The following is a 26,095-nucleotide window of genomic DNA, read 5'->3' as shown; positions in this document are numbered from 1 at the left end:
TGGAACGAATGGCAGCAGGTGGTTAAGAGAAAATGGGCCAAACATGCAAAGCAAGACAATCCTGGCGCAGAAATAGGCTTTTCACGCTGGTAAAATTTCCATTGTGCTGCTTCTGTTTTCAAAGAGCACTGAGCATTTCTAATTATCTTGTGGAGATTAGGTTGTTTTTCTACCCCGAAAGTGAGTGGTTACAATACAGCCCTTAAGTACCGTTTGCCATTCGCCCAAAAGGCAGAAGCCTAGAGATAAACATGAAGAGTGGACAAATGGTGACCTACGTCCTCAAGCTTTTCCTGTTTTCTTTACTGATTTCAACTTCTCCTGCAATAAATATAACTCGTGAATGTTGGGAAGACATCACTGAATTCCTGTCTGATTTGAATGCAGAAAAACCCAAACCATATGCAATCAAAAGTAAGTAGAAGTGATAATAAGTTTACATTGTTTGATTTAGGCAATTCCTTGGCTTGAAATATTTATCCACTACCTACTGAACAAAGCTCTTCCAGTGTCTTGCAATTAATTTTAAAGTTAGAGTTTAAAGTCTCTCACCAGGCAACCAATGAGATGTTACAAACTTCCTTTCTGCAGATGTATCTAAGGGTTGCACGTGACACAAATATTCTTCTCAGCTTTTCCAGGTTCTCTGCAATGGAATATCTGGCAAATCTTTGGAGAAACATCCCTACCAAGAAATCGCCAGATGTTAGCATTTTTAATGTGACAAATTGTCTACAGATAAAAGATTGAAAAATACAAAAAAGATTGCTTCAAATAATTGAGGTTTGAAAATAATTCCCACAACCCAAATTAATTTTGAATTACCATGGTGTGGAAGTCATTTTTTTCAGGTCTTCCTTACACTGTGAAGGTGGGTTTACTATTATTAGTACTAAATTATCAGTTTTGTAATAGATTTTGTATTGTTCTAATGTTATAGTATTTTTAATATACAAAGTATTATTTATTTGCAATAACTAACTAGAGCTGGACTAAATTATCATATATTAGCAAATCAGTGAGCAAGGGTGTTAATGTGTATTCAGTACATTATTAAACATCCTGAGATGAGTCAAAATAAACTAAAGATTCTTTTTCATATTTACTGGACATCTCAGAGAAGGATTTTGAAAGGTTAGTTGTGAGTGTTACTACATTGTAAAGAGACACATATGATTGTGAGCTTGTCCTACTATTGCCCTATTTTCGTTCAACGTCTACATGCTTGTTAATATGGTGTTAGAAAGATCAATATGACTTAACAATGTGGATATACTTTGGAATTTTTTATTCCAAAAAGAGGAAACATATCCCTAAACTAAGAGTTCTGCATTTATGAAGCACCAAGGTTCAAACCACATTTACCGTTCAAAGTTGGAAAGATAGTGCAAACAAAAATTTAGTCATTTGATTGTATATATCTCAGATCAAGTAACCACTTAAAATATAAAAGTTAATCTTTTCTGCTCAAGTCAGTTCAGCCTCTTTGCTTTGATATCACAGTGTATGATTCAGTTGGGAAATACAGCAGCAACATCCTAAATGGAAATGTGGACAGGTTGGGATCTTACACCGAATGCATTTCTGCAGAGGCGCCTTCTGGAAAATTCCACGGACAATATTGCAAACTTCAGTTGCAACAAGTAAGTACACTGTCTGGCCTGAGCATATAATAAAAAGTATGCCATCTTGATATGCTAGTGCAAACTCTCCACCAAGCTAGAAACACGGAGACCATGAGCTCTAATCCTGCCTTAGGCACAAAGTCAGTTAAGTGATCTTGGACCATCATTCTCTCTCAGCTCTAGGAAGCAGGCAATACAGATAGTCCTCAATTTACAGACATTCGTTTAGTGACAGTTCAAAGTTATAACAGCACCAAAAAAAGTAACTTACAAACAGTCCTCACACTTATGACTGTTGCAGCATCATTTAGATGCTTAGCAGCCATTATGCATTTGCAATGGTTGCTATGTCCTACAGCAAGGGTCTTCAAACTTGGTAACTTTAAGACTCGTGGACTTCAACTCCCAGAATTCATCAGCCAGCCAGGACTGGCTGAGGAATTCTGGGAGTTGAAGTCCACACGTCTTAAAGTTGCCAAGTTTGAAGACCCCTGTCCTACAGTCACGTGGTCATCATTTGTGACCTTCCCAGATTGCTTCTGACAAGCAAAGTCAGTGGGGAAGCTGGCAGGGAAGGTTACAAGTCATGGTCCTGTAAAGTCTTGTCTAACAACTATGAAAAAAAAGTGTAAGATTGGGTGTGTGCATGTGGTGCTTCATTTAATGACTGCACCTGTTTAACAACAAATTTTCCAGTTGCTATTATGGTCATACGTTGAGGGCTACCTGTAGTATATGGTCTCTTGTCTATTGATCTAACTAGAGCCAGTTTTTGTCTCCACAATTTCACCCTCTTGGGCTCTTTCCTTCCATTAATCTGATGGTTTCTTTGATAGGTTTTTAAACATAGAATTTCTCATTGGGCCCTGTTGAAGTCAATACATTTTGAGTGTCCACTTAGTTTGCTTGCTTTTGCTTTACTTCAGTAAAACAGGATTAAAACCATTATGCTTCTAGGACAGAATTGACTACTATAATGGAATCTGTGTTCCTGATTCCTGCCAGGAAGAAGAAATTACAGCATTAGCCACATTAGGTAAATGGATTATATTTATTTTGGTCCTTAGTATATATAAATCTTTCAGATGAGAAAATAACTCTTAAGGGACTATTCTGTGCTCATTTTCTACATATATATGCATGGTAATCTACTACTACTAACTGCTCTTGCAAACTTGCAAAAGCTTCAGTTCTGGGTGTACTTACTAAATTAAAAAAAAAGTTACCTTTACTCAACCTATAACTCTCTCCTTCTTCCCTAATTTTTTAATCATATTTCTCATGGCTAAAAAAGAACAATAAAAACAATAGTAAGTCATTGGGAAAAATATGAATTTCTTTATCTGCTCATAGTGCAGATTTCATTCATTCTGAAAATATACCCTGTCCATTTATTACTGATAGCTTATTTACAATTAAGAGATATTTCACAAGGGGCTTGGCATTATGCAATAAAGGCAGTGCCCTATACAAACACAGTACGTTAAACATTGCAGATTAAAGCAATTGTATGTCCCAGGAAAACTTGCTAACTTGTTGCAAAATAAAAATCGAATCGAATATTACATCAACAGCTTTTCATTTTGATCGTTTCATCCTCCCAACATAACATTCTCTCTTTTATCTAAGCCCCTACCTTTTCACCAGCTGGATTATAGTTCATCTTAAATCACCTAATAATTTATTAAAGACATAATGTTCATGACTGTGGGGTATCTATCATGTTAACCATATTTAATTCATTAATTAAATGTAAATTCAATGTTGCTTGTGACTTACTTCACTAATTTGTTTCTCTGGGCCTTGCCAGGACAGTTGGGGATGTTTGCCATACAAAAGGCAAATGTAGTTCTTCTAAAGAGTTTAGTGTGATTTTTTTTTCCCCAATCCTTTGGAGCTTGGGAGAAATAAATTAGATCCTCTTCTGCCAAAGCTAACAAGAGTTAGCCAAAGCGATCTTGAGTATTTTTCATTTTAAAAGGGACAGATTAAAGGGACAGGTGCATACCTGCTGCCATGAAGCTTTTTAAGTGTTATATAATATACAGGTGGTTGTTGTTCAGCCACTAAGTTGTGTCCAGCTCTTCGCAACCTCATGGACCATAGCACACCAGCCTCCCTTGTCCTCCCCCATCTCTTGGAGTTTGTCCAAATTCATGTTCATTGTGTTGACGACTGTCTAACCATCTCATCCTCTGCTGTCTCTTTCTCCTTTTTTCTTCAATCTTTCCCAACGTGAGTGTCTTTTCCAATGAGTCCTCTCTTCTCATTGGGTAGCTAAAGTATTTGAGCTTCGGCTTCGGTATCTGTCCTTTCAAAGAACAGCCAGGGTTGATTTCATTTAGGATTGACTAATTTGATCTCCTTGCAGTCCAAGGGACTCTCAAGAGTCTTCTCCAGTACCACAATTTGAAAGCATCAATTCTTTGGCGCTCAGCCTTCCTTATGATCCAGCTTCTCACAGCCATACATGGGAAAACCATAGTTTTGACTACAGATGCATAGGTATACACCTACAATAATTCAAATTCTTTAGACATTGTTCAGTCTAGGTTCTATCAAGGTTTCTTCTGAAACCCATATCATGTTTCAAATGTTTTAATCCACATGGAAACTTGTATGGTTCTACTAGAACTGAGAATCTGGGTTTACTGTCTCTCTTACTAGCTTAAACTCCTGTTTTCCAAAGACTCAACGACGCTCTTAAATTTCCTTCAGAGTGTTCCATCAAGATGGGCAGGAATACATCATAGCTGAGTGGTGTTTTTGTGCTCTATCCATCACCTCCTGATTTTAAGCTTAGAGAAAGCTAAAGCTGAAATTCGGCAAAGTGTATCTGACATTGCATGGCAGAAGGATTTGGAGAGCTGTGGCCAATGTTCATAATTGCAAACTATGTATTTAACCAGGTTTGCCTGGCATCCTATGCTGTGCAGCTTTTTTGTCGGCTTGTTTCACTATTTATCCCCAGCATTACTAGATGGGAGGCACACATGAGAGATGCTGTCTAGTGTTCAGAATAATCCTGAAACCAAACTGCAAGTATTTTTCTGCTGCCCTTTCTATATCTATTTATGTGCAGATATGCATTGGATGCCTCCTAATAAAAACTGAATCTGTTACAAAGAACAGGCAGTTGGTTTCCTATTCACTCTACCATCAACAACAGAGTCACTAAGTTTCTACTTGTAGGGATTTTGGTAACAATGCAGAATCTTGAAGACATTTTCTCTTTTATTTTATTGTACATTTTATTTTATTCCATTTCTATTTTATCTTGTGCTTTATACTGATGTACTGCATATTATCCAATCTTGCCTTTTCTTCATTTCTGCATGTTTAAGTCTTGTATAGTCAGTACACTATTTTTGTTGAAATTTGAAATTGAATTTAGTTCCTGGATTGCAAAATGTTCTTATGCCAAGGGGAGTAGGCATGAGTCCAGGGGAAGTACAATTAAAAAAAAAAAGGTGGTTGCCATCCCCATTTTCACTTATCTCATATATAATATTTATTGTTTTATTTTTATTTATTAAATGTCTATGCACGATGGCTCAGTGGTTATGACGTTTGAACTTGTCAGTTGGAGAGCTGACAGCCTGGGTCTAAGACCCGTGATGGGGTGAGCTCCCATTACTAACCCCAGCTCCTGCCCACCTAGCAGTTTGAAAGCATTAAATGTGTAGATAAATAGGTACCACTTTGGTGGGAAAGCTTACTGCATTCCATATTTTCATGCTGGCCACATGATGAACAGAGTGTCTGTCAGACAACACCTCCTTGAATCGGTCACAAATGAACAAGGGAAACCTTTACACCAGTGGTTCTCAACCTTTTTAATGCCGTGACCCCCCAACCAGTCGTAAGTCGAGGACTACTCAACCGGTTGTAAGTCGAGGACTACTTAACTGGTGCAGCACCGTTTGCAGAATGGGACTTTTGGCGGGCTCAGCAGGGCATAGACAGCCTGGACAATTCCTATTGGCTTTTGAAAGCCAATAGAATTAGACTCTATTCAAGAGAGTCTATTCTATTGGCTTTCAAAAGCCAATAGAATAAAAGGGAGTAGCACAGCTAAGGAAAAGGGGGGGAAAATGGCGGACTGCGTTGTTTGGCGACCCCCGTGAAATGGTCATTCGACCCCAAATGGGGTCCCGACCCAGAGGTTGAGAACCACTGCTTTAAACCTTTAAATATGCCACCCATCTCACTATCCAGACACTATCCAGATTTTAATTGCCATCTTGATTTTTTTTTTTTTTTTTACACATGCACACTCAGTGGATAACCCTGGGTTGGAGTTTGTGAAAACTGAGGGGCATCAGGCTATCTCTCTTTTTCTCTCGCTGAAACAAGTGATTAAAAACAGGAGAAAAAAGGGAGAGACTCAAAAAGACTCATGAGTTTTCAACTTTTCAAAGAGAAATGCAATAAAAACTCTTTGCATGAGATACAACACTCTTTGTACCCCAAGAAAGCAAATGTTTCCCTGACTGTCCTTTCAGAAGCTATGAAAAATTTTAAGTGCAACACACTCTTTTCTCCTGATCTGACATTATTACTGTTGTTCTTTCTTCACAGATATATTTAAATTCAAGTCCACCTCCTTCCTGTTGCCTTTCCCACCGCTCTTTGCTCTCAATGCAACAATTTCATTTAGCACAGTGGCCAGATGTGCCAAAGACCTTTCTACCATTGATGCATTCACAGGTGTCTGCTTGTAAGTACTGGGTGTCCAGGTGTAAATGTGTGCTAGAACAGATATTCCGACAATTGCCTCAAAGCATCAAGACTTCTGCAGCAATTAACTTCTGTTTTCCCTAGGTTTATTAGTGTTTTATTCATCATTCTACCAGTTGTTGGAACTGTTTACAGTGCTGATCTTTGGAGGAAAACTAAGAACAACAAACAGCCTTCAGATGCAAATTATGGGAGCACATTTTCAATGCAAAAACATACTAGTACATCAAAAACAGAGAAGACACAGACTCACGAAGCCATATCAGGGATATTGCCACTGGTAGATGGTTCAAAGCAAAGTAGGTGTCTTAATATATTGTTTTAAATTATGTATATTCAAGAACAATGTGCATAAGACATTGTGGGTAAGGATCCAAAAAGATAGTCATAGTTTAGCTCATTGTCTCCATGTTATGAGTAGCTAGCTTTTTTATACTGTGAAATATAAATGACAAAATGGTAAAGTATGATTTAGGGACCATAAAATTTCCAACTTTATGGACTGTGCCCTCTGGGTTGATTCCTTATCTTGTTTCTTACTTGCCCTACTCAAGATCATTGAACTTAAAGCCTTACTGCAAGCTAAAATATGATAGTAGTAATAGTAGTAGTAGTAGTAGTAATAGTAGTCTGGCCACATACTCCATATGTTGATAATTTCCTAGCTGGATTACTGCAGCATGTTCCACATGATATTGCTTTGGAGGCAATTCCATAGCATCAGTTGATGCAGGATTCAGCTGTCAGAATTTTTCTGGATAGCAAATTTGTCTTTCTTGCTCCAATTTGAATAGAATGATGCTGGCTGCTTATTTGTTTCTAGAGTCAATTTAAGATATATTTATTTGTAAAATATTCTGATCATACTCTCTTACAATCAAGCTTATCTTTAAAACTCTTAATGGGTTGGGAGCATTGTGTCTGAAAGACCAGATCTGCAAAATAGCTTTTGTGTGCCTAAAAGTTGCTTTCCTTAGGGCAGGGGTAGGCAATCTCGGCTCTTTTATGACTCATGGACTTCAACTCAGCTGACTCAGGAATTCTGGGAGTTGAAGTCCATGAGTCATAAAAGAGCCGAGGTTGCCTACCCCTGCCTTAGGGGAAGTTCATTGTGATTCTACATCAATGTTTTTCAACCTTGGCAACTTTAAGATGGATGAACTTCAACTCCCAGAATTCCCAGCATGCTGGCTGGGGAATTCGGGAAGTTGAAGTTCATCCATCTTAAAGTTGCCAAGGTTGAAAAACATTGATCTGTTTGAAACATTGATCTACTTGAAGCACCTGAGGACATTCTCCCAAAATATATTTTTTTCTGAATTTTGATATTTTATTATATTTATACCGGCATGTCTAAGTTTATTCATGCTTTTTGTACATTGCTGAGGGATGAATACAACCTATGCTACAATTAATATTTTGTGTTTTGATATTTTAGGTAACTTGGATTGCATTATGGAGTGTTTTTCCCTGCAAAAAAATCTTCCAGTTATTTGGATGACCCAATCTTCTCAGGATGTCTCTTTGGCTCTAAATGGACTTAGATCATTAAGTCTTTTGTGGATAATTTCTGGACATACAAGCCAAATGACAGCATGGCAGAATTTAGGTATGATCTGGAAATGCCAAAGCAAATCTAGTTCTCATTTAAATTGAATTGAAACTGAAATTGAATCTCCCTTTGGCAGTAAGCAAATTTTAGTAACCAAGGCCATTTGTAAACATTCAAGGGAGATGCTGAGAGCTATGTTTTATCCCTTTTTCATCTACTACACCTCTGGGTGAAAGCCATCCTTTAAAATGGAAATATAGGACTGTCGGATGGGATTTTATTCTTAACAACAATTTTCAGGATAACTTGGAATTTAAGTATAGGTAATCCTCGACTTACGACTTCAAGTGAGCCCAACATTTCTGTTGCTAAGTGAGACATTTGTTAAGTGAGTTTTGCCCCATTTTACGACCATTTTTGCCACAGTTGTTAAGTGAATCACTGTTAATAACATGTTTGTTAAGTGAATCTGGCTTCCCCATTGACTTTGCTTGTCAGAAGTTCACAAAAAATGATCACATGACCCCTGGACACTGCAACTGTCATAAGTATGAGTCAGTTGCCCAACATCTGAATTTTAATCACATGACCATGATGCTGCAATGCTTGTAAATGTGAAAACTAGTCATAAATCACTTTTTCAATGATGTAATTTGATCACTAAATGAACTGTTGAGGACTACCTGTACTATGGTTCCTTCCACATTGTTTGAGCATGGGCTAAATTGTATTTCACACAATAAAAACACATTTTTTAAAAAATATTCTTTAAAAAAATATATCAGAATTTCAAAATAATACAGCTGAACTACCACCTCTACCTTTTTAGAAAAAAAATACAGGGTGGAGTCCAATGATTTATTTGGCTATATAGAAGTGATTATGTCTGTTCCAATGCAGCCACCATTTCCATGTGCTTTTAAAGCCTGCTCTGGGCAAAAAAGGGACAAGAGGAAGAACAAAATGCTCTAAAAGTGCTGTTATATGAGACAATTTCAGCTCAGATGACATCGGATGACAGTTTGTGCTTGGGATTTTATAAACAGCAATAAACAGGCAGTTCCAGAATTTCTGTTTTTAAGCTATTGATTGGATTTATAACTAAATGTGACTCTTTTATGAATAGACATACCTATGAAAAAGTAGAATGGTTTCCTTCCAAAAGTTGTGGACTCTCCACCACTTGAGGTTTTTGAGAAGAGATTGGACAGACACTTGCCTGAAATGATATAGGGTCGCCTGCTTGAGTAGTGGGTTGGACTAGAAGACCTCCAAAGTCCCTTCCAGCTCTGCTATTTTACATTCTATGTTCCTATTTCTCAAAGAGGCCATTAAGCTCCAGAGTGAGAATCTATCCAGCTTTGGCTTCTTTTCCAAGCAGACATAGCTGCTTAAAGGTAGATAACATCTGAGATTTTTTTTAAAAAAAAAGTTAATATAAATAGTATTTTTTATTTTTAAAAATGATTACACCTAATGTTGTAAAGATTATTATGACTAGATCTATAGGTCTCCGTATGTTTAAAAATAAAAGGTTTTGATAAATGTCTGTCCCAAAATCCCTACCTGTACTTTCTTTTTATGTGTGTTGCTACAGATAATGTTCTGGAATGGGAGGCTAAAGTACTAAAAAACCCTATCTACATATATTCTCGAAGTGGTCCATTTTATTTAGGTGTTGACACATTTTTCATCATTAGGTAAGTCAAACATTAGTGGCAATTTCCACCATTCCACAAACTTATGCCTACCTACTTATGACATTTAGGTTTCCTGTGTTGTTATATGTGTGGGTTCACTTTGAGAGTGTATGAATTGGAGGTGGGATTGTTTAAGCAATACAAGCCATAATGTCTATGGAGATTGTCAATCATCCAAGTCACGGTTGTCCCAAAGGTGCTTTTTCTGCTGAAGCTTCTTGGAAGAGAAGCAAAATGTTTTCAAAGAAAAAAACCAAGAAAAGTCCAGTTGTCTTTTGGAAAAAGCGCCTTCGGTACAAGCCATGGTAGCATAATATAATTTTCCAATAATTAGGTAGCAAACATTCTTGCTATAGGAAAGAGAACTTCACCTTTCAATGAAAGAAAAGGGAAACTGAATTACGAAGTTAGAATATTTGCTTTTCAATTTGCTTTTTGATAGCACGTGACTAATTTTGGGTTGGTTTAATCCAGTGGTTCTTAACCTAGGCAATATTGCCCCTCAGGGGGTGATTTTGTTTTTCAGGGGGGCAATGGAACGAAAAGGGGTGACGCGGGGGCAAAGGAACGAAAAGGGGGCGATAGGGGGCGATGGAACGAGAGGTTTTGGGGACACTTTTGAGACTTTTCCGTACAGTGAATCGCTGTGTATCTGATGGAGGGCGGAGTGCTTCTTTCGAAACATCGCATGCTGAGTGGCTCTGTAAAACATTTTGTATTGTATTTTTTTAGTGTGCACTCCAGTTCGATATTATATTTTCTTTGTGTCTTTTTAATCCTTTTTACAGTGTGCGTGAGTATATATAGTTTCCTCGAATCTTAATTTAGTTTCAGAGTTTTCGCCTTGAAATTCTTAGTTCCTGCATTGCGGTTTGTTCTTATGCCCTTTTTATATTTCTTTTTGCATCTTAAATTTCACTTGTAATTCAACCATTAAATGTTACTGTTTTTCTTTTCGGGCATTTCACTTTCTTGCAATTGAATTTGGTTTTCAAAGTGGTCGTTACATTTAAGTGTCTTGAATAAATAAGATAATAATGAAATACATGTATCACGAAGTTTGGGAATAAAGTGACGGGTGGCACCAAAATTTTTCACACACTTGAGATATGGGAAAAAGACTGGAAATAAATTATTTGCATCGATATGTCCTGATGATAATTTTAAAGAAAACAAAAAAAGTGTTTGGATAAATTGAAGAATTATTTCCTATGTTGTGATTGAGAGGTTATGTTGGGGGAGGGGGCGATGACAACTTCCTCATTGGCTCAAGGGGGCGATTCGTTCAAAAAGGTTAAGAACCACTGGTTTAATCAACTATACCTGGGGTGTCAAACTGCCGGCCCATGGGCCGGATGCGTCATGGTGAAACCACCCCTACCCCATTGCCGGCAATGGAAAAAAAGTTACGATATGTCACGGCACGTGATGTGACATTGCGAGTTTGACACCCCTGACCTATAGGGTTATATATGAAAGCATGAGTAAGAAACAAGCTTTAAAAAATAAAGTAGTAAATTTAATATGATTTCCTTTCCTTCTAGTGGCTTATTAAGCTCCCGGTCATTTCTGAAGATGGTAAATTGCTCAGAAAAAGACATTAACTTTTGCATTGCCTTGAAGTACTTATGGAATCGATTTCTACGGTAGAAGCTACAAACATTTTCTTTTGCATTTGATGAAGGGTTTTTTTGCCTAGCAAAGTGGACATCAAGTCATTTTTTTCATGTGCATATTGTACATGTCCATACTGTTACAGAAACACAGCACACATGATTTGAGAATGTTATAAAAGGAAGCACAAGTGTATAAGCATGTTCATTTGGAAAATTATGGGGAAAACAATTTTCATTTGGAAAAAAAAGTCATTGAAAAAGCAGTTGAAAATGAGAAGGTTAAAATAGTGTAGGATTTCCGAATACAGACTGATAAAGTCTTGACTCATAACAGATATAACTGTGATTGAAAGAAGTTGTAGGTGTAATTAACTGATGTAGCAATACTAGGGGATGTAGAATGGAAGATAAATAATAGAAGATCACAAAATATCAAAATCTGGTTCCAGTAGTTATTGGCGCACTGGATTCCACACAAAAAAAAATTGGATAGTACTTAGAAAATTGACCAAATTTCCATCCACACTGCTTGAATCTACACATATATTACACTGATACATTATGACATACTAGGTTCTTGGGAAGAACTCTATGTAAGGCCAACACCAGCTAAAGAACTGGCAGTTGTAAATTCACATTCTTGTGACCAGATAATAATTTAAAATTGTAGGCCACCATACTCCCAACTCATACATTCTAAAAAGTTAAATTAATAAATGTACTTTGATGTATGGAGATAAGTGAAAGGGTCAGGAGTGTTGAAAAGGTTGAAAGAATGTCTGAAAAAAGTCAAAATGGCAGCCACAATGGTGCAATTTGAAGCTCACCTGTTTTTACAGTATGCACTTCAGAGTGTACAAAAACCTACACACCAGGCTTTTTGACTTTTTCCAACTACATCCCACAGGCACCTCTCTAAAGAGGAATCAGCTGTAAAGCTCAGAATACTTTGTAAACTGACTCTTTCTGCTGTCATTGCATTTGTAGACTTCAGCCACTCCATATGTATTCCGTGTGTCTTTTGGTTGGGTTGTATTCTGTTACTCCATGGGGAGCACTCTGGGAGTTCTTGAAACTTGAGGTGGAGAATTGTAGAAGAATGTGGTGGACCAACTTATTGCTGATAAACAACTTCATTGCTGGACCCAAGTCAGTAAGTTTTGACAATGGAATGTCCACTGTTTGAGTAAAGGCCTGGTTTCCATGAATTTCTTCTCCAGTCCTCTTGATTGTAGTTGCAGGCATAGAAGAGAAGAGATTTGTAAGTAACTCATCAGCCATGGGCACAATACTCATACATGTAGGAAGGTCAGGAGCTGAACAGATGACTGCATCTTTTATATAATGTAAAATCTAGGTCAGAATTAGTCATGAATGTGTCCATCATGTCTAATTCCTCAAGATGCATAGTGAAATGTCCTTTAGAAATTAACTGTGGGCATATTTTTTATAAATCTATTAAATGTTGATTATGTGCACAGAGAAAAGTCTTTTGTGTATCAAGCTGAAGATCAATCTGCATTTTAAACCACATTATTAAGAAATATTGCTTACCCTTTGCAAGAAAAGTTTAAAGCTAAACAAAGAATGAAATCATCTGTTAAGGCAGGGGTGTCCAAGACCTATGGACTTCAGCTCCCAGAATTCTCCATGCTGGCTGGAGAATTCTGGGAATTGAAGTCCACAAATCTTACAGTTGCCAAGGTTGGACATCCCTATGTTAAGGGAAAGGGCTGCCAAATAACAGGTTATCCTTTGTAGGGAGACTTGGGATCTAGCAACCTTTCTTCTAGAAATTAAAAATTGAATAGTATAAGGATAGCCCTTGATTCTTGCCATAATGCTGGAAAATCAAGAATTGTACCATAGAGCAACTTAAAACTTAGAAACAAAAATGTTCATGGGAGGCAGCTTGTGGATGAGCTGACACAGGCAAAAGATTTCTTCCTCCCATATTTGGGTCGACAGGTATATATAAAAAAAAAACACTCAAGATATATCTCCTCCCCTGTCTCTTCCCTCCCTGATACAGCTGACAAAGTGAGAAAGAGCCTGTGGCCTAGGGATCAATTATATATATGCCTATTTTTTAAATGTCCATTTTCCATGTGTTTTTCAGTGTAATGGATGGACATGGTATCTTGCAAATGATTTCCAGTTTTATTTCATAACGCCCCTGCTAGTCTTTCTTTCCAACAGGTAAGTATCTTGTCAGAACCTGTCACCGTCCATAATACTGAAATGTAAATATAAATATATAAATATCTGGTTGTCTTGTTCTTTAGAAATAACTGGGGGGGAATGGCAGCCCCACAAAGTAATAATACCCCAGTCAAGAAACTATCAAACCAGCTAACAATCCAACCAAACAACCTTCTAAACCACTCCCACCAACAGGGTAAGCCATTAGAACATAAACTGAGAGCAAATCCTATTCCTTACTAACGCTGATGATGTTACCTAGCTTGGTAATGAAACATCTGCAAGAAAACAGGAGAAAACCAAGGTCAGAGAGCATCAAAGACCCTTCAGTGTAACTCTATTGGTGGCCAGGAAATCCCCACCCTATTTATTGCAAATGGTTCTGAATGAGGGTCCTATATGATTTTCTATGCATTTTGTCTATGGAGATTCTCAATTATCCAAGTCATGGTTGTCCCAAAGGTGCTTTTCCAAAAGGCAACTGGACTTTCTTAGTAGAGACCAAGAAAGTCCATTTGCCTTTTGGAAAGCACCTTTGGGAAAATTAACATTTTAGTAATCAGGCCCTACTTGGGTCCATATTTCCTACGTTGCAAAACAAACGTACACCTTTACTCCATCCACAGTAAAAAAAATGAATAATCCTGTTTCTCTGGATGAAGAGCCATTTATTCAAAAAGCATGAAAGTAGCCCTCTAGCTCCATAGATGTAATATTTCCATCTGTTGCTTCTGTTTCTTTTTATTTTGGCAGAAGGAAATGCTGGCTTGTCATCTTGGCAATCTTTCTGTTCCTGGCAACGTTTACAGCTACAGCTTTGCTTTCATTCTTCTACCGACTTCCTGTAGCAAACCCACATGATATGAGGTAAGGAGCTTTAAAATGGTTTCCTCCATACTTTCTCACTTACTGACAGACTGAGAAGAATCCAAAAATTGTTTGTGAACTTGAGTTGAATCTTTCCTGGAATATTTTTGAAAGAGAGAAAAAGAGAAAGTTGGTAGGAAAAAATAGAGACATTGAAAATAAAGACAGAGCTGCTACAGGCTGGGATACAAAGACATTCTTGAGCCTGAAAAAAAAGTTAACATGATAAAAATTCAGAAGTTTGATTAGGATTGAATATCATTAGACCAAAAATTGAAATAATTCAAAATAAATCAAGGCATATCCCCTCTTGTATCCCCCCTCTCTCTACGTCTCACTCATATATTAAAGCAGGGGTGTCAAGCTCGCAATGTCACGTGATGTGTCATGACGTATCTTGACTTTTTCCCCATTGCCGGCAATGGAGTGGGCGTGGTTTTGGCGTGAAGCATCCGGCCCGCAGGCTGGCAGTTTGACACCCTTGTACTAAAGTATTCATGACTTCTAAGATTAAATGCAGACCCCAATTAGGAATATGGAAGACAATTGACTTTAACTGGTTCCAACTAAGCTGCCTCAATCTGACTTGCATTCAAATCTAAAGTGAGATTTGGAGACCCAAAAGTTCTACATCTTTGCAACATCATTATCTTTTTTAACACAATTGGATGTTATTTGCAAGAATACTAGAACTTTATGAGTAGATGAAATTGACTCAAAGATGAGGCAATTAGTCTAAATTATCTGCCCTATTCCAAAAGGTTTATTTAAACTTTGGCAACAATCAAACATTTGCTATCTCTAAAATAATGACTAAAGTTAAGATTTGAGTACCAAGAACCAAGAACCAGCTCTTGATCCTTGCTAAGAAAGAAAATTTTCTAGGGAAGTTAGCTGTTCACTCTGAGTTAATCCTTCAGATTTTTTAAAACAAAAATTGGCATCTCTAGAAGAGAAACAGCATGCATGAAGATTTCTTCCAGTGAATTCATAGTTGACTGAGATTGTTTTGTTTTAATTATCTTTTAAAGGGCAAAAAATGTGAATATTGTACAGCAGATAAGAAGGAGGTTTTATTGTATTTTATTTCAGTGCAAATCTCTAAAAGTATACCATGTCAAGTCTTTCTGTTCACAACAATGTTATTGTATTTGTCATGTGAGTTAACACTAGTAATAATAATAGTAATAGTAGGAGGAGGAGGAGGAGGAGGAAAAAGAAGAAGAAGAAGAAGAAGAAGAAGAAGGAGGAGGAGGAGGAGGAGGAGGAGGAGGAGGAGGAGGAGAAGAAGAAGAAGAGGAGGAGGAGGAGGAGAAGAGGAAGAAGAAGAAGAAGAAGAAGAAGAAGAAGAAGAAGAAGAAGAAGAAGAAGAAGAAGAAGAAGAAGAAGAAGAAGAAGAAGAGAAGAAGAAGAAGAAGAAGAAGAGAAGTAGTAGTTGGAAGGGACCTTGGAGGTCATCGAGTCCAACCCCCTGCTCAGGCAGGAAACCCTACACCATTTCAGACAAATGGCTGTCCAGTCTCTTCTTAAAAACTTCCAGTGTTGGAGCATTCACAGCTTCTGGAGGCAGGTTGTTCCACTGGTTAATTGTTCTAACTGTCAGGAAGTTTCTCCTTAGTTCTAGGTTGCTTCTTTCCTTGATTAGTTTCCAGCCGTTGCTTCTTGTCCTGCCTTCAGGCGCTTTGGAGAATAGCTTGACTCCCTCTTCTTTGTGGCAGCCCCTGAGATATTGGAACACTGCTATCATGTCACCCCTAGTCCTTCTCTTCGTTAAACTAGACATAAACAATTCCAGCAACCGTTTCTTATATGTTTTAGCCTCCAGTCCTCTAATAATCTTTGTTGCTCTTCTCTGTATTTCATTTCAAACAATTTGAAGCTTTAGTTTGTAATATTTATTCTTTTTTGTCCATTTAAATTTCACCCAAAAAATTTTTGCTCTGCTTTTAGGCAAATGTCCACTGTGATGTATTTTCTAGAGTATTACTCAAAACCTTACTGCCGATATGGTCCATTTCTAGTTGGTGTCTTTCTTGGACTGTTCATGTATCACCACCAAGCATCAATCCTAAGAACCAAGGTAAATAAGAGATCTGCTTGACAAAACAAGTAAAAATGCTTTGGATTTATACAGGTAGTTGTCAACTTACAAGAGTTCACATAGTGGCCATTCAAAGTTACAACTGCACTGAAAAAAGGGATTTATAGCCATTTTTCACACTTACTGTATGAGCGTTGCAGCATCCACATGGTCAACTGATTTACATTTGGATGCTTGACTCACATTTGTGACAGTTGCAGTGTCCTGGGGTCATGTGATCACCTTTTGCAACCTTCTGACAAGCAAAGTCAATAGAGAAACCAGATTCACTTAACAACCGTGGTGCTAATTTAACAACTGCAGTGATTCACATAAGAAATGTGGCAAAAAAAATTATAAAATGGGGCAAAACTCACTTAACAAATTTCTCAGTTAGCAACATAAATTTTGGGCTTAGTTGTGATCATAGGTTGAGGACTGCCTATACTAATTTCACTGTCATGGCTCTATTCCTGAAATCAAATGCAAATCAGGAGTGGATCAGATTAGGAAAGAATTATCAGGACAGTTTGAAACTGGATTGGGAATTAAATATATAAATAAATAAAGTGGCCTGAATGAATTTGGACTCCAAAGAACTTTTCTCTTACTGTTGGCATACTGAGGGCAAGAATGAATTGAGAACTGTAAATTAAAACTTCAGTCTTCCGAATGTTTTTTGAGGAAGGAATGCTCTGAATGAGAGCCTATCATAAGTTCTCTGTCTCAGAAATTTAAAGTGTGGGGTAAGTCCCACACCTCTGAATGAATTCTGATTCATTCTATATTTGCTTTTCTATAGTCACAAATAATTGATACTCTGGTTTACAGAGTTGCGCCTTAAGGGTAGGAACTTCCAGCTGCATTAACAAGAAGGAGGAGGAGGGGAGGAGGAAGGAGGAAGGAGGAAGGAGGAGGAGGAGGAGGAGGAGGAGGAGGAGGAAGGAGAAGAAGAAGAAGAAGAAGAAGAAGAAGAAGAAGAAGAAGAAGAAGAAGAAGAAGAAGAAGAAGAAGAAGAAGAAGAAGAAGAAGAAGAAGAAGAAGAAGAAGAAGAAGAAGAAGAAAGAAAGAAGAGAGAAGAAGAAGAGAAGAGGAAGAAGAAGAGAAGAAGAAGAAGAAGAAGAAGAAGAAGAAGAAGAAGAAGAAGAAGAAGAAGAAGAAGAAGAAGAAGAAGAAGAAGAAGAAGAAGAAGAAGAAGGGTTTATCTGTGCTCTCAGGGTCACCTGAATAGTGTAAATGGTGGTGAAATCTTCTTGGAATTGCTGAAAGGACTGCATTGTAGACAGAAGATAGGAAGTGTCTTATTCCTCTCCTTTTGTTGAGAAAGGGCTACTCAGTGTTAACATAAATGGTCTTTTTACCCCTCTTTCAAACCAATGGTTCTCTATCCAGAATGTGGAAATGAGATGGTCTTCCTTCTTCCTGTTCCCACATCTCTATAGTGTTGCCAATGCCATGAACAAATATTGTAGATCATGGCTTTCTTCTGGTTCACCATGCAGTCTGGGGCAAAGAAAAAATCTCCCACTTTCATACGGTAGCCTCCTTCCAATATGAGAAAACTAAGAACATTAAGTGTGATCTGCATTAAATATATGGAACACTTTCCTAGGCTATTCCTTTCCATTATCTTTTCTCATCTTTCCATTATTCCACCATGCAATCGTCAAACAGTATTCCTTGCCCTCTAAGCACTGATCGTTTTCAGGGAATCATTTCCAATTATTTTCTTTCCCTGGAATGCTCCTTATATTTCTACAAGCTGTACAAGTCTCTTGGGTCTATCTCACTCCTGTGCAAAACAAAGGAAGGATGAGTCAGATGTATAGAAGTTTATTGGCATGAACTACTAATTAAAGATACCTGGAGGACTCTATTTTGACTAGTAAGAGAGTACCTTTGATTCTTGATATTGGAGTCATTTAAAATGATATGTGAATTTTTACCTTGGGCAAAGTATTCTTGATCTCATAAAAATGTGTGGAAGACATGTTATGAATTAGGAGGAATTTGAAAAGAAAAGTAGATCAATATGGGGAGTGGAGTTGTCAGGAGAAAAGAGGGTAATAAAAACTAAGATCTAAGCAGCATTTGAACCGGGGATCTTTTCCAGCATTAGAGCTTTCTCCAGAGAACTAGTTATCACATAATGTGTCCAAATTAGCATAATTTGAGCCTAGTCATTTGTGCCTTGAGGGAGAACACTAAGTTGATTTGTTTGATGATTTGTTTTTTCCTCCAAATACCATGGCTTGTACCATTCTATGCTTTGTAGATACAGAAGCATCACAACATATAATTTTTCTAAGAACTTTATGGCTCTTCTGTAAGAATTCTGGGTTTGTTCTATGATACATTTCTTTGTTTTCTTGGCTGTTCATGGTGGTCTCAGGAATCTTCTCCAATGCCGAAGTTCAAAAGTGTCACCCCTCTTCTTATCTTGACCACATGGATAGAAAAATGTATTATATCTAATTTAAATTAAAAATAAATTAATATTGTACTTTTATGATTACTCCCCACATATCTAAGAATGTCTCCCTCTTCTCACATTAAAATTTTAAATTCAGTGGCAATTTTTGGAACTTTTATAGGGAATGACATCAGAAAGGAAGACTCTATATACAGTAAAAGTTAAGCAATCTATAGAGGGTGGGATGCAAAGAGATTGACAAAATGGAGGGCAGAAGAAAGTGTCCAAAGAGGAGGAACAGGAGACTAGTTATAAGAAGAGACTGGCTCAACCTTCACTTGAAACAAAGGCATTGCAAAATGTTAGGGATGAACCAAAGTGAGTACAAATTTACATCTTCTTCATCTTCCTGCAGGTTCAGGCTTCTGTTGGGTGGCTTTGTGCCACGATCTTCATGTTGATGGTGATTGCTTTGGCTTACATTTTAGAAGACTCCATTGGTTTCTATTCACCTATAGTTGCCATTTATCAAGCTGTTCATCGGACATTTTGGGCAATTGCTGTAGGATGGATCATTTTCGCATGTGAGGAAGGCTATGGAGGTATGCTATCCAAGAAGAAAGGGGCCTTTTTAAAATAGGGGGTTAGCTGTGACGTAGTGGTTAAGATGCTGGGCTCTCAACTGGAAGGTTGGCAGTTCAAGGCCCAAGTACACATGAAGGGATGAGCTCACGTTCTTGCCCCTGCCCAATGCAAATGTAAGTAGATAAATAAGTACAACTTCAGTGGGAAAGTAACAGCGTTCCATTACCTTGGCATATAGTCATGTTGGCAACATGACCACAAAAGTGTCTTCAGACAATGCTGGCTCCCTTGGTTAGGAAACAGAGACAAGCACTGGCCCATAGAATCAGGCATGGCTGGGCAGGGTAAACCTTTACTTTTTCCCTAGCAGTTGTTTAAGGATAATGTATGCTCTTTTTCTCCCCTGCCCCATTGAAACATGAGCATAGGCAAGATTTATCTTGCTTGCTGCTGAGAGAAGGAGAGCAGGTGCACTTATGTTCTTCCACCTCTGTGAGCATTTGAGCCTAGCTTGGGTTTCTTCAGGTTGATGTCAACGCTGCATATATTGCATTTTCTTGCTTTGACAATATGCAGAACTGTCTGGTATTTTTGAGGTTAATACAGAGCAGAAGAGGGAGGAGGGAAAAGCCCGGGAAAGAAAGAGGAAGGAAACCTTTGACCTTCACACTGATTGGATAATGTGATATATGACAGCACATTTAGGGAGGGAACATGCTGATAATTTAACTGCTCAGAGGAAGAGAACTTAGATCTTAGCATAAAGCCTCCGTTGTGCCTGTGCCGACATTTTGTAACAATAAAAAACTTTTAGGAAAATCAATGCCTGGAAGTTCTTTGAAGTGTTTCATTAGCCGGAACCATAACAATTGAACCTTAGAATCTGGTTTTCAAAACTGGAAAAATAAGGAGCAATTAAAATAATGGGATTCTCATCCTATATATTCTTCAGAAATACTTTCCAAGAGTTTCTTTTCTTCCTCTTTCCTTTTCAGTCTTCTCTTCAGTTAAAAAGGTTCTTAGAAGGACTTTCATGCCCTCAAAAAAATTCCCCTTCTACAACCTTGCATTGTAAATATTACAAAGCCCTAGGGCAGGGGTAGGCAACCTCGACTCTTTTATGTGCTGGCTCAGGAATTCTGGGAGTTGAAGTCCATGAGTCATAAAAGAGCCGAGGTTGCCTACCCCTGCCCTAGGGGTAAGAGGAAAAACATGTGGACTCGGCCATCAGCTGTTTTCAAATTACCTTGTACTGGGATCTCTCAAGGTCCCAAATGAAAGAATCTATTTATTTTATCTATTCTCTAAGAGCTTAAGAAATACAAAAATAGCCATTCTGGATCAGGCCGCAGATAGGTTTCATTCAATATTCCCTGTCATCCAATAGCCAAATGGATACATTTCAGAAGCTCACAAACCAGAAATGGGGGGCAAGAACCCTCCCCCCCCACACACACACTACTGCTACCTGCAACAATTATTTAAGATATCCAGCCTAGAACTGAGGGTAGCCATCAATATTAGGGGAGCACAATTCTCTTCCCAGTCCTGTTTAATATTACATCGGTGTTTCTCAAACTTGACAACTTTAAAATGTGTGGACATCAATTCCCAGAATTCCCCAGCTAGCCACAAAGTAATTATTTTACTTTTTGAGGAAAGCTTATTGCTTAGAGATTTGTATTGGTTTTCTTGGCAGGATTCATCAACACCATCCTTTCATGGAGGGTTTGGACTGTGGTTGCAAGAATTAGTTATGCTAGCTACTTGGTGCATCCAGTGATCATACTATTATATAATGGACTTCAAGAAACTTTGATACATTACTCAGACATCAATATGGTGAGTGTGCAAGAACTCCTGTGAAGGAAAGCACCAGTTCCAGCATCATATATATTTGCCCAAAAGCTTTTATGCTCCACAGACATCTAATTGGAGGATAAAGAGCATTCTTTTGAGATAGTTTGCCTTCTGATAAATCGATATTTTGGGATTGGCCGTGCTCATTACGGCAGCCATTTTGTGAACAAATATATTTCCCATTGTAGCCATTTTGCTACAGTTAGTCCTTAACTTAAGACCATTCATTAAGCAACAGTTTGAAATTATGACAGGACTGAAAAAATTGATTTATGACCTGAAAAAATTGATTTACAGCCATTGTAGCACTCCTGGGGTCAAGTGATCAACATTCAAGCACTTGGCAGCCTATGCACACTTATGACCACAAGGCTTCAATTACCTCCATCTGGCTATTTCCCCCCATCTATGCCCTTCTGACTGCAGCCACCCCAACCTGCCCCAGCCAACACCAGCGAGTAGTCATTCCCTAACTGTCTTCTCTCCCAGTTACCCACTCAAAACCTTTCATCGTTTGCATCCAGTTGTTGCAGCCAAAGCAGAAGTGCCTTGCTGCCTTTGCTGTCTCCTTCTTGGACTCTTGCATCTGCCTTTACCATTCCCTTTTTGGACCCAGGTTCTCCCATGAACATTTCCCACAAGGGGCTAAAGCTACACTCTCTTGGGAAAGCTTTCCACTGCCTTCCACTATATTTGCAGGAGAAGCTGAGTCTGAAAGAAGGCCGCAAGGGCAGCTTCGCTTCAGGCAGGACTGCTGCAGTAGGGTTGGGCAAGGGAGACTTCTCCATGGTTCTGGGGCTACTTGCTGCCCTGAAAGGCAGGGTCCAGGGTAGCCCAAAGGACAGAGATGAGGGGAGAATAGGGGGGTGGGACAGCTGGAGGCAGTCCCTCATCTTACTTAGGCTCAGGGCTGGGAGGGACCTAGTCTGGAATGGCTTGGATTGGGGTGGATACTCCCTTAACAGCAAGAGATTCTCAATTAACAATCACAACAGGGAGTGCTGGGATTGCTACTGTCACTGGGGTCACATGACATCTTGCTTTACAGCCACAGTTACTTATGATGGAAATTTCAGCCCCAACTGAAATTCTAAACTGAATGCTGCTTGCACTGTCTTTCTCCTGCCTTTGAAATTTCAAATGTGCCTCTGGCCTAAAGCTTTGCCTACTCATAACTTGGAGTCCAGACTAACAAATAGGAATACCATAGTACATAACGTTTCCTAACACCTAATATTTCACAAAATATTAGGGAGAAGGGGAAGGATTTGCATATTAAAAGCTTCCTGAAAGAGGAATACAGGTAGTCCTTGACTTAGGACCACAACTGAGCCCAAAATTTCTGTTGTTAAGTGAGACATTGGTTAACGGGGTTTTGCCCCATTTTACAACCTTTAAATTGCCACAGTTATTAAGTGAATCACTGCAATTGATAAGTTAGTGACCCAATGGTTAAGCGAATCTGGCTTCCTCATTGACTTTGCTTTCAGAAGTTCACTAAAGGATGATCACATGGGACACAGCGACGGTCATAAATATAAACCAGTTGCCCAGAATCTCAATTTTGAGCACAGGATCATGGAGATGCTACAAATGTCATAACTGTGAAAAATGGTCATGTCCCTTTTTTCAGTGCCATTGTAACTAAGTCAAGGATTACCTATACAAGAATATCAGGGAGGAGGTCATCAGAGCCAGAAACATCTCCAGGGGCTGTTGCCTATGTCAAAATGACAGATATGATTAGTTCAGTGTTTCGTAACTTAAAGGTGGATAAACTTCAACTTCCAGAATTCCTTAGCCAGCATTTGACGTCCATCCATCTTAAAATTGCCAAGGTTGAGAAATACTGGATGGAATGATTGAAGCCTATAGTATATGTGTGTATGATTCCTCTGCAGGAACTCTGTATATGTTGACTTTCCAAGGGATAGCTTTCATAGATTCAGTTCAGTTTCCCTGTGCTAATCATAACTATTTATTTATTTATTTATAAAATGTATAGTCCGCCCATCTTACTTCAAGGCAACCATTTAATGAAAGCTTTCCTTCCAATGGCTGAACGTTTAGAACTTGTCTACCTGACTTTTATTTTGTTTGTGCTTGTCCTTTTAGTTCTACTTGTTCCTTGGACACTGCCTGATCACATTCATGGTAGGACTGGCATTAACAGTGATGGTTGAGATTCCTGTTCAAAAATTAAAGAAGTCTTTGGGTTCCATGCACCAACATGGATCAAGGCTTTAGAACAGCAAGATGGAAAGATGTGGTATCTTGCAGACCTCCTCTGGAATTTCTGAACCTAACCAAATTGTTTGGGGTGGGGGGGTTGTGCCTCCAAATAATGTGTTTCAACACCCTGGATTCCACTATCCACATGGATAAAGGCTAGAAATTGTAATACTCCTATGTAAGCATGCATTATTTTGAAATAAATAAAATTAAGACAGTTGCATAACATTATTACAATATATGATCCATATACAGTAAAAGATTATATATTCCCTTGTACCATATGTCAGTTATGATTAGATTACACTTAGATGTTTCTATATTCACATGTATTAGTTTAACTAGAAGTGGTCTTCTCCTGTTTCAGTTGTTCAATATATTTGCTTTGGAGATATAGATAAGTATGATGACTGTAGGTATGAACTGTCAAGGATCTAAAAAGTAATACTTGAAAATTATGGAAAGCTCTTAAAAATGGGGTTACCAGGCAACCTCATCTGCCTATTGAGTCATTTATATGATGACGAGGAAGCAATAATTAGAATGGAATATGGAGCAACTAAATGGTTCAAAGTTAGGATAAGAATACACAAGAAGAAGATGATGATGACTAACAACATTTTTAAGGTCACCCAATTCAAACCGCATGACTCTGGGTGGCTTACACAGCATTAAAAAAAACACTCAACCAAAAAACCCAGAACAAGCAAGGGAATGTCTAATACAAATACATTATTAGAACAATGTCTTGAAGAATATTCACACATTACAGGTCGTTCTTGAGTTATGATCGTAATGGACTCTAAGTCCTGATGCACAATATTCAACCTTTCTGAACTTTTTTCTTCTTTGTACTGAATGCATGTTGTTGCAGTTCTGTACACAATTAGCACTGCATTTGTGTATGTGCATACATGCGTACGTGTCTATATCCCATGATCACCAAGCCCCATATATTTTCATTTGCATAGTAGTTCAAAAGTAGGCTTAACCTAGCATCCCAAATTTCTCTCTGATGGGCCCCTTCTCTCTATCCAGAAAACCTGTAGCACCCTTTGATATTCTTTGGCACATAACCCTGTCCTCGAAAACTCCAGATTTTAATGATGTCTGAGGAGGCTTGCCTCCAATTTTAATTAAGTCCCATGGATAAAGTTCCTATCATTTCTCCATGTAGCATGGCAGAGAATAACTGTGTAGCCAAGAATGCCCTTGGGGGCAAGCAAATGATACTTTCAGAGAATTCTCATTTGCAATGCAGACGTGCAATCTATTACTTTCATCTCAATGTCTGGATGAATATTTCTGTGGTTACTTCTATGCACTATAATAAAACAGGGCAGTTGCTTACAACGTATAATATACTGAACCTAGCACAGTGATGGCGAACCTGTGGCATGCGTGCCAGAGGCGGCACTCAGAGCCCTCTCTGTGGGCACGCGCACCGTTGCCCCAGCAGAGTTCGCTAGAGTAGCGAGTATGTGGCGTTTGGAAGTGACAGGGCAGGAAGTGAGTGAGCAAGCGGTGTTGGCCCCCCAGGGATGCCCCAGAGATGGTGAGGGACTGGCCCCAGCCACGCTCACCCAGTCTGCCGTGACCACTGCAGCCATGCCCACCCAGTGGGCCACAATCCCCCCGCAGGGCACCACAATGCTGATGCAGCCCTAGCACTTTGCGATAAATAAGTAGGTTTTGGGTTGCAGTTTGGGCACTCAGTCTCTAAAAGGTTCGCCATCATTGACCTAGCATGTAACATCCATGGTTCACAATATGTATGGCGGCAATTGTGTACAGAAATTGATTGTAAGTTGAATAGAGAAAGTAATAAACCATGAAAGATGATAGGGAGACAGTAACCATCCCCCTTCTGATGCCTTTCTTAAACTCATTTCTGACTACCATTTTCCATATAACAGGGTTTAGATGAGAGGAAAGAAGATTCAGCAGAAAAAAAAATTCTTCCAGAATCTGTGTTAAAAAGTTTTTTAATTGACATCATCCCTACTTAAAAAAAAAATGGTAAAACCCATATCCTGAGATTCTTGAGTCATTCTTGAGATATGTTGGGCATATATGTTAGAAAAGATGAAATATAGACATTGAGGAAGAACTTCAGGGGACATTTTATTCCTAATTCCTTTGTTCGTTGTTGTCTATACAGTCTATGTAGTTTGCTTGCTAAACAATATATAATAAAAGACTAAAATAAAATAGACTCGAGAACCATTTGACCAGGATGGTATAAGGCTCCTGCCTTAAGCAGAGGGTTGGACTAGAAGACCTCTAAGGTCTCTTCCAGTCCTATGATTCTATGATTCAATAATTACATTGACCTATTTTTCTACAAAGCTACCAAATCAATGCCCAACAAAGTCTGAATTTCCTTTGGCCACTCTGCATGCTTATGTACATAACATCTACTTACAGATGAATAAACTCTCTTTTTGGGCTTGTTTTTTATGCATAATAAGCATAGATGGAATCATAAATCCTGCTGACTCAAAACTAATTTTAAAATGTAATTTAGTGCAATGAAAGAACCTGGTTTGATGACATCATCAATGACTAAGGAAAGAAACAAAGGAAAAGTTCTGCTCACTCTGCTTTTAGAAAATCTACAATA

At 38.4% G+C, this 26,095-nt stretch overlaps 1 protein-coding gene across 1 annotated transcript; it reads left to right on the top strand.

Moving 5' to 3' along the window:
* The first annotated feature begins 258 nt into the window (after window positions 1-258).
* On the top strand, window positions 259-23,785 carry LOC120314712 (O-acyltransferase like protein). The gene is made up of 15 exons (XM_039358098.1): window positions 259-414; window positions 1,504-1,643; window positions 2,583-2,661; window positions 6,207-6,345; window positions 6,450-6,664; window positions 7,804-7,974; window positions 9,515-9,617; window positions 11,162-11,263; window positions 12,221-12,386; window positions 13,353-13,432; window positions 14,189-14,302; window positions 16,253-16,382; window positions 19,211-19,397; window positions 21,080-21,222; window positions 23,356-23,785. The coding sequence occupies exons 1-15, from the start codon at window positions 267-269 to the stop codon at window positions 23,485-23,487; spliced, it is 2,049 nt and encodes a 682-aa protein (XP_039214032.1). The 5' UTR covers window positions 259-266; the 3' UTR covers window positions 23,488-23,785.
* The last annotated feature ends 2,310 nt before the right edge of the window (window positions 23,786-26,095 follow it).

This window comes from Crotalus tigris, unplaced genomic scaffold, assembly GCF_016545835.1.
Source record: "Crotalus tigris isolate CLP2741 ecotype Arizona unplaced genomic scaffold, ASM1654583v1 scf7180000018975.1359446, whole genome shotgun sequence".
Classification (NCBI taxonomy): Eukaryota; Metazoa; Chordata; class Lepidosauria; order Squamata; family Viperidae; genus Crotalus; species Crotalus tigris.
Note: the sequence above shows the minus strand (reverse complement) of the source record. Positions and strands in the feature narration are given on the sequence as shown.

Bases quoted from the DNA above. Each gene is read 5' to 3' on its own strand.
- LOC120314712 (XM_039358098.1), top strand. From the start codon at position 267: ATGGTGACCTACGTCCTCAAGCTTTTCCTGTTTTCTTTACTGATTTCA. The intron at 6,665-7,803 runs GTAGGTGTCTTA...TTGATATTTTAG, and splicing joins GGTAGATGGTTCAAAGCAAA to GTAACTTGGATTGCATTATG. The intron at 13,433-14,188 runs GTAAGTATCTTG...TTATTTTGGCAG, and splicing joins CTAGTCTTTCTTTCCAACAG to AAGGAAATGCTGGCTTGTCA.